We start from the raw sequence: 12905 nt of genomic DNA on the forward strand, positions 1-12905 counted from the left end.
TTAATAACAGCTGAATATTCTGTCACATTTAGGAAGATGTATGGTAAGACAAGCGAGTTGTGATGTATCTGACAGAAATGATAAAGGTTCTCCCGACACAGTCTGGCAGATACTTGGCTCCTACTGCGGCTCTTTCTCATGTTCTAAAACGTCAGCAGCACAGACCCAAGATCCAGCACTGGCTTCAAGAAAAGAAACACTCTAAAGTGAACAGGGAAGCCTTTGCCAAGTTCTCAAAAGAAGCCCAGCCTCTGCTTTTTCCCATGAGCACATGGGTCTGAGTTCCCGTCCACACACCAGCCGGGCACATAGGCAGCAGGGCAGTGGGCACACACTATCACCCAGAGATCAGGACAGGCTCTAAGTCCCCCACCTGCTCAGTCCACCTTTGCTGAGATACATAAACATCTTCCCAAGCCCACCCTTCCAGTGGCCAAGGGAACACGCTGCTCCTCGATACATACTAAATGACAACAAAGAGTATTGACCCCTTCTCCACCATACTAAACAGAAATCTCTTCTCTCAGGGGCCTTTCACGGCTACTCCTGCCACCTTCAGAGGTGAGGCAACTGCTCAACTGCATCATTCCCGTTTCCAACACTGAGAGCCTTTATCCACATTCCTTTGGGAAACTGCCGGGGCCCAAATTGAAAAGGAAATAAAAGAGACCACAATAAAATTGCTAACATACGAGGAGTAACAGAGCAATCCATGACACAATTATATTATGCTCGTCCCCCAAGCCCAGCTAGCCACAGTGGCCCTGGGGAGGAGGAGCCACTCTCATTTCCATAAATCAAAGGTCAAAACCACGCAAGGGCTGTGTTACTCACAAATGGGTCTGGCCGACCTGCACGAAGTCAAGTGTGGTCTTGCAAACTCCATTTTTAATTCCAAGGGACTCCTTTTCTAAAACTGAAATAGCATCTCACAAACTTGGGGACTAATGTACCAACAGCAATAGAAAATGAGGGGATATAACGAAATCCTGACACAAAATAATGAGAAACAACAACTACCAAAACCCAAACAAAAGACAAATAAGATAACAAGGAGAATTAAATAGCCCTGCTTTTATGCAGAGAAATTAATGATGCATTAGTCTAGAGCCTGGTCAAAAATAAAGACTAAGAGTTGCTGACTTAACTCATGATAATTATTTTTTAAATTGAGTTACACCACCTAAAACATCTCAGAACTACATGCTGTGCACTTTTTTAAAATTATAAAATAATTCAAAGAAACAAAAAATAAAGACAATCTTGTGCACTTTTTAACTTTCCATTAAGAACTTTTGAGAGCCAGAAAAGAAATGAATGTAGAGGTTCTTTTCTCTTGCAGCACAGATAAAAGATTCAGATCGTTTTCACTATTCTCCAACAGCCCCGTTGCTGGAAAATTTGCAAAATACAGGCTTACTCATGTTTGCTAGTAAGAAATCAAATTCATCTCCACAACCCTTCCAGGTTTTATTCTTTTGAAACTTTCATTATAAAACACACACATGCGCAGACTTACCATTTTCCCCACCAAAGGCAGCTTATAAAATTAAAACTGGTCTCAGGGATTCAATATACATTCTCCATGAGCAAAAAATATACATGTAAATGTGGAATGGTACACAAGGACTTCATCTTCCTTACCCCAATGACAGGCCAAAGCGTGCAGATTCCATGTGGATCACTGCAGCTGATTCACTGCACTCCTATCCACATCAAAATTGCCCCTTCAATTCTTCCATGTTCCATAAAATTATTATTATTGCCACCTTTCCCATCTACTTTATTGGCAAATACCTTGGATTAATAAAGCCCTCATAGTGTTTATGAGAAGAAGATCACTTTATTCCCCTAATACACCAAAAGACACTGTGGGGCAACAGGACCTACCACTTAATTAGATTATATAACTGTCAGGAGTTGGTGAGGTTTTAAATTTATATTTCAATTAATATTTAATAGAGCTTAATTAACAATCCCCTCCTCTCCTCCTTCCACATTCTGCATTCTCCCCTATGTCTTCCTTCTCAGATCTTGGTCCAGAATGGCAATCTGGCTCACAGTATTTGGTAGGGTGGCACCTATGCACACAGACTACTTTACTCAGAAATGCACTTGCCATGGCACCAGCAGAAGGAAATTATGAGTAGAGATGAATTCCTTTCTTAAGAGCTAAGTGTCTATCTACCTGCATATCTAAGCACTGAGGGCACACACACACACACACACACACAAAACCTTAAAGGGGTCTAAATGGACACATTAACTGTTTGACATCTCTACTTGTTTGTTTCTTGGTAGCCACGTTAAAATCTCCCTTGGCATTTGAAAGGAAATAGTGTTGGTGACTTTGCCAAACCTATGAATCACACACAGGTATAGACAGCCAGTTTTTAGAAGCAGTGTTTCTCAAACCTTTTGGGCTTGAGACCCCTTTACATTCTTAACAACTATTGAGGACTCCAAATAGCTTCTGTTTATATAGGTCATATTTATCAATATTCATAAATTTGAGACCAAAGAATTTTTTAATATTAATTCATTTAAAAGCAATAAACTGGCCAGGCGTGGTGGCTCATGCCTATAATCCCAGCACTTTGGGAGGCCGAGGTGGGCAAATCACCTGAGGTTAGGAGTTTGAGATCAGCCTGGCCAACATGGTGAAACCCTGCCTCTACTAAAAATACAAAAATTAGCCAGGCGTGGTGGCAGGCACCTGTAACCCCAGCTACTGGGGAGGCGGAGGCAGGAGAATCACCTGAACCCAGAGGCAGAGGATGCATTGAGCCAAGATTGCCCTATTGCACTCTAGGCTGGGCGACAGAGCAAGACTCTGTCTCAAAAAAAAAAAAAGGGGCAATAAACCCATTACATTTGAACATAAATAACCCATGTCTATAAAAAATGTTTTTGAAACAAATATATTAGTGAGAAGAGTGAGTTTTACATTTTTACAAATCTTTTTAAGGTCTGACTTAAAAGAAGATGGCCAGATTCTCCTGTTTCTGCATTCAGTCTGTGACAATATTACATGAAGCCTGTGGAAAACTCCATTGTACACATTCATAAAAGACTGAGAGTAAATAAAGCAAATACCATCTTTTTTTTTTTTTTTTGAGACAGAGTCTCACTCTGTCACCCAGGCTGGAGTGCAGTGGCGTGATCTCAGCTCACTGCCACCTCCACCTCCTGGGCTCAAGCGATTCTCCCACCTCAGACTCCCGAGTAGCTGGGATTACAGGCATGCACCACCATGCCTGGCTAATTTTGTATTTTTAGTAGAGATGGGGTTTCACCATGTTGGCCAGGCTGGTCTTGAACTCCTGACCTCAAGTGATCCGCCCGCCTCAGCCTCCCAAAGTGCTGGGATTACAGGCGTGAGTCACTGCACCCAGCCTGCAAATACCATCTTAAAATCATTATCAATATACTTTTGACCTCATAGTCTCCCTGGAAATGTTGGGGATCCCTAGACCCTATTTAAAAATTGTTACCTTAGGGGGTTTCAAAATGTTTTAAAGACATAACACAACAGGCCTGAAGTAGCTAAATTTCTCTTTTGCTTCCCCAGCCTCTACCGCTATCATTTTGGCTAATTAACTGATATATAAGCCACTGCCTACAAGTCGCAGTGAAGACAAATCTGAATGCAGGCTTTCTGTTCCAGATCTTATGTACTAGTTCTTATAGTACTTTCTAGCCTAGTATATAACATAAGAAATGGTTTTTAAAAAGAACCCACTGAAACAAAGAAAAAGAACAATGAACATTTTTCCCAAGCCTCCTGAAAGCTACTTCTGACTGTCTCTGCCCCCACTGGTGCTAACCAAGGGCAGCTGGACCAGTCAAAGGGTATCAGAATGTGTCAGATAAATTTCATTCCCACTCAATAGGAATAGCTTGCCTAGACACCAACTATGGGTCTATTTTTTCTATTGTGGGCTTAAAAAAAATTTTTTAAGCTCTGTTTGAGAATTTATTTTAGTTGCTAAGAAACTAGTTTCTTATTGTAGTCAGTGAGAGTAAAGATAAAGCAGCTGTCAAAATACTGTTATTTTGACAGTAGCCGTATCAGAATCATAAATGATATAGTTTATCTGTACATTTTTACCCTCACTAATGGGGTCTAAATATATATTCTCAGATATTTCATACATACACAAAGACATATACACATGCATTTTAGTAAGAAAGGCCAACACACAGTTAGCAATGAGCATTCAGGGAATGCACATGTGCATGTACACACACACACACACACACACACACACACACACACACCAACTAGCCCCCAATTTGAAAGCTCTTTTTTTTTTTCTTCCAATTTTTGGAGTTAGGATCTCACTCTGTCACCCGGGCTAATGTGCAGTATAATCATAGCTCACTACAGCCTTGAACTCATGGGCTCAAGTGATCCTTTTGCCTCAGCCTCCCAAGTAGCTGGGACTATAGGCATGTGCCACCTTGCCCAGCTAATTTACTTTATTTTTGTAGAGACACAGTCTTACTAATGTTGCCCAGGCTGGTCTGGAACTCCTGGGCTCAAGCGATGAATGTCTGCATTCATTCAAACCCTCATTCCCACATCCTCTTGATCTGTCAGATGCTGGTAATCACCATCAGACAGGGTGGATCATCTATACGGGCCTGCTTGGTCCACGGTTCTCCTAAGCCACGCACAGTGCTTTGATCAATGACAAATTCATTCTCTCCCTTTTGCTCTGCCTCCCATCCATCCATCCACTCACCCATCCAATCATCCCCCAGCTACTGTACTTCTAAAGAGTTTTTTTGTGGTCAAAGGGTCCAAGCCTTGCTAATAACAGTGGGTTAATCATGTGAAGAATTAAATCTACCAAAAATCTCCAGCAACTCCAAATCAAATCCCTGAATATGAACTTTATTTCACTATTATATTGCTGATGAGTGGCATTTGGCAGAATTTGAAGGAGGAGAAAAACAAAAATGTATCATTTTCTTTCTGTGTCTATCCAGGACTGGCTATACTAAATGCTATTCATCATTACTTTCACCTATTTGTAGGGTAATAATACTTAAAACTCTATCTGAGAAATATTAAGCAGTTGTTAAAAATAATTATAAAAAGTAATAAAGTAACACAGAAAATTTCTGTATTAAGTTGTAAGATGAATAAGCAAGATATGTATTGTTTATGTTCCAATTTTAGCTAGCTAATATATTATATATGCAAATAGATTAAAAACTGAAAGGGGGCATTACTAAAAATGCAATGAGTTGTATATTTGAAGGGCAGGGCTATCAGCTTTTTTTCCCCTTTGTTTTCCAAACTTTCTGTAATGTTTTAATATTGTCCTGATCATGAAGACAAGGAAGAATATCTCAAAGGGCTTTAGTTATGGTTGATTTTTTTCCTATTCTTGGTAGCTTAGAAAATTTCCCAACCAGGAGTGAGGTCTAGCTATCAATGTCAAGGTGGAAAAAATATGCCAAGAATGGTGAGCTTGCTCTTTTTGGCTTCCTCCTACATTTCTGATCCCATCTTGGAGTGGAGAAAGATTCCTCCACCCCTCCATCACACACCACTGCTCCTGCCCCAATGCTCACCCCATCCTAGTCCCATGCGGTTAGGGTGATATGTTCCAATCTTCATTTGAGGTCTGATGCAATGTGTTGACCTTGCTCCTCAGCTTATCTTGAGTAAGGGATGAATGTCATGGCCATATGCTTCCCATGACCACAATTCTCATTCTCATCAGAGATCCAGGAAAGCTTCCTCTGAATTCAGCCAAACTGCAATGTGTAAACATTTCTGCTGTGAGATTTGAAACTTGCGATAGAAATTCCAAGCCAGAAGCTTCTGCAAAATATGTGAATCACAGGGAAAGAATCTGCTCTTTTCTGATTGACCCTTTTAATGACGTATTATTTAACCTTAGATGATAGAGATCACAGAGCCTGCCGTGACCTCTTCTAATGACTGTTAAGCTGACCTTAGGCAACAAAGCCGGCAGGAATCAGAATTGATTAGGAGGATTTGCTACCTCTTTCCAAAGAGGCCGGATATAGAGTTCTTATTTCCACTTAATTATCTCTTGGCCTCTGATCCACATGACTGCTTCTAGAAGCCAGCAGGAAACGTGAGGCGAGGAAAGTCAGTCGAACCTCAATGAACTGGCTCTCCACGTACCCTGGAGACACACACACCTTTTGTATTGTACAATTACTATTTATGGTGTGACATGATCTTTCTTTATCATGTACTTTTTAATAAAGGATTTGACATACACTATTAGTTTTAACACTTTGCATCTCAAATCCTGCTAGTCTGCTTGTATAATTAGCTGTGGCTTGACAAACAAAAACTTAAAAGCAAAAACACGAATGGTGCCCATACTGTTTATCACAATGGCTAAACTTGATCATTTTGGAGTAAGAATAGTGGGTACACCTCTTTTCATGAACTGCTTGGCATGCATCATTTACTTATGATGCATACTCATGATTTGTGTATAATTGGGAGGTGGATTAAGAAATGTTGCTGTTCTAATTTGTAAACCTTTATCTTCTAGCTCTCAACCTCCAATCTAAACAAAATTCTAAAGCTGTCTAGCCCCAGGATACCCTAGGGCTAGACACAATTCCTCTGTGAATGCATAGATAGCCACTACCTTGGTATCATAGTATCTCAGGTTGAGTCCTAGATTACTTAAGCATCATTAAAGTCCAGCAAATTTTTCTATGAGAGGATTATTAATTATTTTACAGTTGCTCTAACCCTGAGCCTAAGAAGAGACAGCAAGCAAAATCCTGCTTTACTCACTTTTCATGTGGAAACTGGCAAATACTTTCATTTCCAGTGTGCCCGTGGTCATTCAAGATTCAGAGAGATACAGTTACTTCCTTAAGGACACACAAAGTCAATGGCTGTTCTAACCTAAAGTCTATCTAGCAGAACACAAAATATACAGAAACATACTGTTATGTTACATCCATAACAGGCCAAGAATATAAGCATGACCAAAGTTATCTTTTGTGAATAGCTACAGTCTACCTTTTTGTACTTTGAAATATGTATGTATATAAAATACATACATACATATGTGTGTGTGTATATATATATATATACGATTCATACATATACAGATGCTAAATTTACATAAGTAGGAGAGTTACAAACATAGTACTCTCTACAGCCTAAGCCTATTTTTTTAAAAGAGATCATTCTCAAATTTACTGGTATTTCAAATTTGGAAAAAGGAACTAGCAGTATTTAGTGGTAAGAACACAAATGGTAGAGTCAGAAGATCAGAATTAGAGCTGGTACTCAGCAAATTCTGAGTTAGGTACTCTCTGGAAACTCAATCTGTTTAAGCCTCAATTCCTCACCTGCACAATGGGAACAACAATATCTCCTCAAAGATTTCTGGAGAGAATGAAATGAAAAAATGCAGTGATTTTTCAAAAGAATTTTCTGAAACATGAACTCCTTTCTTAAGATTACTAAGAAGCCCAATACGCAAAAGAGGCCCAAATGGCCCTACATCAGAAGAGTAGGATCTTGTAATAGCTCTTCTGCCAGCAACCCCATCAGCCCTACCCCATGCACTCACTGGAACCATGAGAATCCACTGGAATTCTCTGTAAAACATAGGAGATAATTCACATAAAAGCAATATAAAACTGCTTTATCAAAATGAGGGCTGATAAAAATCGAGATAAGAATAGTTTAGGAAAGGGCCAGGCATGGTGGCTCATGGCTGTAATCCCAGCACTTTGGGAGGCTGAGGCGGGTGGATCACGAGGTCAAGAGTTCGAGAACAGCCTGGACACATGAGGTCAAGGGTTCGAGAACAGTCTGGCCATTGTGGTAAAACCCCGTCTCTACTAAGAATACAAAAATTAGCCGGGCGTGGTGGCACATGCCTGTAATCCCAGCTACTCGAGAGGCTGAGGCAGGAGAATCACTTGAACCTGGGAGGTGGAGGTTGCAGTGAGCTGAGATCGTGCCACTACACTCCAGCCTGGGCAACAGAGCAAGACTCCATCTTGAAGAAGAAGAAGAAGAAAAAAGAATAGTTTAGGAAAAAAAGACAACTATTTACCATAGCTTTCTCAAATTACATTTACAATTTTACTACTTGTTACCACTTTTACCTATGAATTTCATGCTAAGCAACTGAGACTTGCGAGTGAGGTACTTCTTATAATTATACCCTATACCGTCTGCACTGAACCTCTTGCATGACCAAGATGCCAAACACAGGAAACATACCTCTACATACTTTAAAACTTAAAAGCTGACTTTTCTAGTTTTTCTTTGGCTGAAGGAAAATTAATTTAACACTTTATTTTGAAATACTTAGAATAGCCATTTAAAAATATACATGTACTAATGTTCTATTATAAAATAATCGTATGCCTCTCTAGGTGATGCCATGGGCCATGTGCGAGCAACAGGTCAGTGACTGTTTGATCATGATATTTACCATGTATGGAGGGGGCCAATAGGAACGATCCTCTAGAGGCACATGACTCAGTGATTTAATTCTGGCTGCACTGGGAAGTAAGAGTATTTGGAGAATGGAACTCAGCAATGTCAGGTCAGTTACGTTCAGTCATGTATGCATATATGAAGGCACACAGCAGAATTAAGAGACTTTTCTGAAGGCTCTTGGAAAAGTCCTATCACAGATGGGCTCTCAGCTCTGTTAATGTCCTTATTAGACACTTCAGAGCAGGAGTAAATTCTCTCTGGCAGAAAATGCTTAGAAGCTTTAGCCCAGCCTGTAGCTGGTTGACTAGGTTTATTACTAATTACTATTGAACTGATATTGTTGCTATTACTACTACCTTCTTTGGGTGCTTTAAATTTAGATGATGCAGCTCAATTAGAAGACCTCAAATCACTTTACACAGTTCCTGCGTTGACAAGTAGTGATGTTTAAAAGGTTCATCATTTGTGGTTCTCTGAGCACTTTCCAACATGCTATTAGAGCACTTTGGTGAAAAAATAATATTAACCCAATTTTATAAGGGTAGAAATGTAGTTATAGATAAAACTGTTATTATCTATAACAGTTATATAGATGAAATATCACTTGTATAGGGCTCCATCCTTTATAAAGGACTTTTAATACACAGTCTGTGATGATAAAGGAAAGTCCCAGGGCAGTGTTGAGAAAAGAGAGAATTCAGTAATTCTAATTTCCAGGCCATTGCTCAATCTGTGGCCCATGCTTTCCATCTATTTTTCACTATATAGTCTAAACTTCCTGCTTTGCTATTTTTCCTTGGAGAGGCAATGTGGCATAGCGGAAAAAAATATGGATTTTAATATCGGCTTTGCCACTCATTAGATATGTGGCCTTCAGCAACGTTCTGCTGCTCTCTGACTCAGTTTCCCGGTCTTTGAAAATGGGAATAGAAACAGTACTTTGCAAGTCTGTTGTAGAGAATAAAAATATTACCTTGTAAGTTTGGTGTATTACATGGCTTAGAGTCTGGCAGGTGACGGGCAATCAACCAAGATGCAATCCCTCCTTTCTCTTCCCACCCACCACCACCCCCACCACTGTCTTCTTAGATAAGATTAGAGCCCAAATAGCTCAACTAAGGTTTGGGACATATATACAATTTTTGCCTATGCTGCTGAAAAAAATGTCCTCAGATTACCTACCTATCTGCTACCTCCTAATCAACAACTCTCTAAGAGCAGAGGCCACGTCTGCAGTCTTTTTTGAATTGACCCTTATGTCCCTGAGTAGACAGTGCCTATGGGAAAGTGGGGAGAAACTATTTACTGGGCAATGACTCTGTGTCAGGCACTCTTCTAGCTACTGGGGATGCAGAGGGGATCCCGCCAGATCAGGATGTTCTCCCATAGGTGAGACCCTACCCCTGTCTTAAAGAGTTCTGAGAGGATCTAATGAGGCATTTGAATTTGAATTGCACTGGGTACCTATGGAGGCTACAAAAATGTTGGTATAACCATGAGTATGATTGTTGTTTCAGTTAAGAGGGGCTCTGTTCAATAATTATTTGCTCATTGGATGTATCTAAGACATTGTGGTTGGAAATTCTTTGGTAGTAAGTATGAGAAATTTTTGATATCTCATTTCAAACATAGTAAGGCAGTAAGGAACTATGGAACAGAGAAGAGAAATTCCTCCAAAGTTACAAGATTAGGTTAGAAATAAACCTAGGAAACATAATCCCCTGTTGAGTCAGACACATGATTTTGAATTTCTGACTTTCACTTCCCATCACCAAGTATGTGGGGAGAGTTTGCCTGTGTCTTCTTATATTCCTGAAATTATGCCATCACCCTCTCATGTGACCCTAGCTCCTGGTGTATCTCCTGGTGCTGTGGGACAAATGTGGAAGTGAAGTAATCAAGACTAATCAATCGTGTCCATAAGTTCCCATCAGACTTCCAGTTACCTAGCCAATATCCATTCTACCTTTCCTCCTTGGAAACAGAACTCCAGTTTATTCAAGTAATATGCCCAGGTAAATTATTACATTTCTTAGCCTCCCTCGCAGCTAGGAGTAGCCATAGGACTAAGTTCTGGATAACTGTACATATGTGTAAGTGTTATACTGGAGTTTTAAGAAGGCTTCTTAAAAGAACTAACTCAGTTGAGAAGTATTCCCATTCTAGTCTTCTCCTTCCTTCCTTTTTGCCTGGAACATTGATGTGATGGGTAGAAAATCCCCTTCATAAAGGCCTTTGGCTCCCTAATGACCCACCTCTGGAATTCTATTCCATGACTTTGTTTAAGCCACCATTTTTAAATTTTATTTTAATGTGCTTGGCTGAGAGACTTAACTTTAACTGATACAGTGTTAGTAGGCTGTCTGACAAAATTTTGGATTCCCTTAGAATCAATTTTGGAAACATATATAAAAGATGATGCACCTTCTCTTAAATAGCACTTAATAAATTCTAAGGGGTGCAGCATAGTGCCATGCAAAAGTGAGCACTGGAAACACATCACTTCCAACAGCAGCAGTAGAATGTAAATTTCAAGTAATAAGATCAAACTAGTGGATCCAAGGGCTAGGAGTATTATATCCTTGAGTCCTGAGGATGCCTTATTTAAAAAGATATAAAGAAAAAAAATTAAAAAAAACACACAGTTCAACATGTCAGAGTCAACCAAAATTCTAAGATTGCGATGAGAAAAGGAGATGAACAAAACAGGCCAATACAGTCATTAGCAATTCTGTTATCATGGCAATACATATTACTATTATCATGGCCATCTTATTGTGTAGCCATCGACTGGGTGTTTGTACGGAAGGAATACAATAGCTAAAATACCACTACAGGCACCCCCTTTAGGCTAGCTGGGTTTCTCTGGCTTAGCCCCATCAGTGTTTCTGGCCCTGTAGGAATCTTCTTCACTGGCTTACATTGCTGTTTGTCAGGAACTGACCCCATTTCAGCAGAGTGGATCGTATTATTGGAGTCAAAGCTGTATGCAAAGCCATGACATCTCTGCTCTATTATGAAGTTATTCATTACTATTTCACATTCATCTCTGTCAACCGCTCTACAGTCACTTTCAGAAGCCATGCCTCTAGCATTTTCAAGCAGCAAGCTGGCCAGGACTATTAACCCCATTCTGTAGATATTTAAATAAAAGCCCAAATTTGGTTAAATTGATCTTCATGTGGTCTTTTTTGGGTCAAGCAGCCGCTCTCCAATTTCATTTTTTAAGTCAGAGGGAGGTTAGGACAAGGTTATCTAAAAATGGACTGTTTTTATATAGCAATTTCCTTAAGTAGATACCTGAGTTCTAACGTAGATATTGGCCTCAATGTGTCTTTTATTTATGTACTTACTTTTTGGTTTAAAATGGATCTACTACTGTACTGAAAACCAAGTTTTGTGATCCTTTTTTTTGAGACAGAGTCTTACTCTGTTGTCCAGGCTGGAGTGCACTGGCATGATTTTGGCTCACTGCAACCTCTGCCTCCCAGGTTCAAGCAATTCTCCTGCCTCAGCCTCCTAAGTAGCTGGGATTACAGATGTGCACCACCATGCCTGGCTAATTTTTGTATTTTTAGTAGACATGGGGTTTTGCCATGTTGGCCAGGCTGGTCTTGAACTCCTGGCCTCAAGGGATCCAATGGCCTCGGCCTCACAAAGTGCTGGGATTACAGGCGTGAGCCACCACTCCGGGCTTTGTAATCCTTGATATTGAATACATGATGGGCCTTCCAATCCGTAAGTAATACAGATACCCTGTCATTAAAAGCCTTTGAAGGCTTGTCTTTCCCTACCTGAGATAGAATAAAATATCTACAGGTTTCCCTAATCTGCAGTTTCTCAAGAGGTAACTGCACTATGAATAAGAAAGGTTACCTTTCTTTTCAAGAATCCCTGAAAGACTGCCTTTCAATAATGGGTATTTTTTGTTTGGCTCTCCCATGAAAACTACGACTCTCAGCTTTTCTTTTTGCCCATAAATTTATATTTTTCCAGATAGAATATAGTAAGCCTAGAAATGCTAAAAAAAAATCTACCTTAAAAAAATTAAACCATTGGCTGTTAGTTTCAGGTTTACAAGTCCCTCTTGGAATTGATGGTGACATTTTTTTCCTCTGGAAACGTAGGTGATTTTCACCCTAGTACTTCATCGGGCTTCAGTGGTTTATAAATCAAGCAACACACACACACACACACACTCACTCACTCATACATGCTCACTCCAACCTCCTAGGATACCAGTTTCACACAGTGGTCTTCATCTAGAGATCATAAGTAAGATGATGGCCAGGGGACTTATTAAAGCACTGTTACCATTTATTAAAGTAGTGTACTGAAAAAGAAAGAAACAAAAGGTTAGCTACCTTCCCACCAGCCAACCAACAGGAATATACAGACTACTCCTGCAGTTACTTCCTTGTACAGGTAT

General features: G+C 39.9%; 1 protein-coding gene across 12 annotated transcripts in view; it reads right to left on the reverse strand.

Annotated features, from left to right (window-relative positions):
- PBX1 (PBX homeobox 1) overlaps positions 1–12905 on the reverse strand; it is a 326500-nt gene that overhangs the window by 131204 nt on the left and 182391 nt on the right. Inside the window, exon 1 of one of the 12 annotated variants that reach the window (XM_054655233.2) lies at positions 5587–5617. The exons of the other annotated variants lie outside the window; for them this stretch is intronic. Coding sequence (XP_054511208.2) covers positions 5587–5602 — 16 coding nt within the window. The 5' untranslated portion in view covers positions 5603–5617. Of the gene's footprint in view, positions 1–5586; positions 5618–12905 lie in introns of those variants that run through there. 12 annotated transcript variants of the gene reach the window in all.

Source organism: Pan troglodytes, chromosome 1, assembly GCF_028858775.2.
Source record: "Pan troglodytes isolate AG18354 chromosome 1, NHGRI_mPanTro3-v2.0_pri, whole genome shotgun sequence".
NCBI classification, from domain to species: Eukaryota; Metazoa; Chordata; class Mammalia; order Primates; family Hominidae; genus Pan; species Pan troglodytes.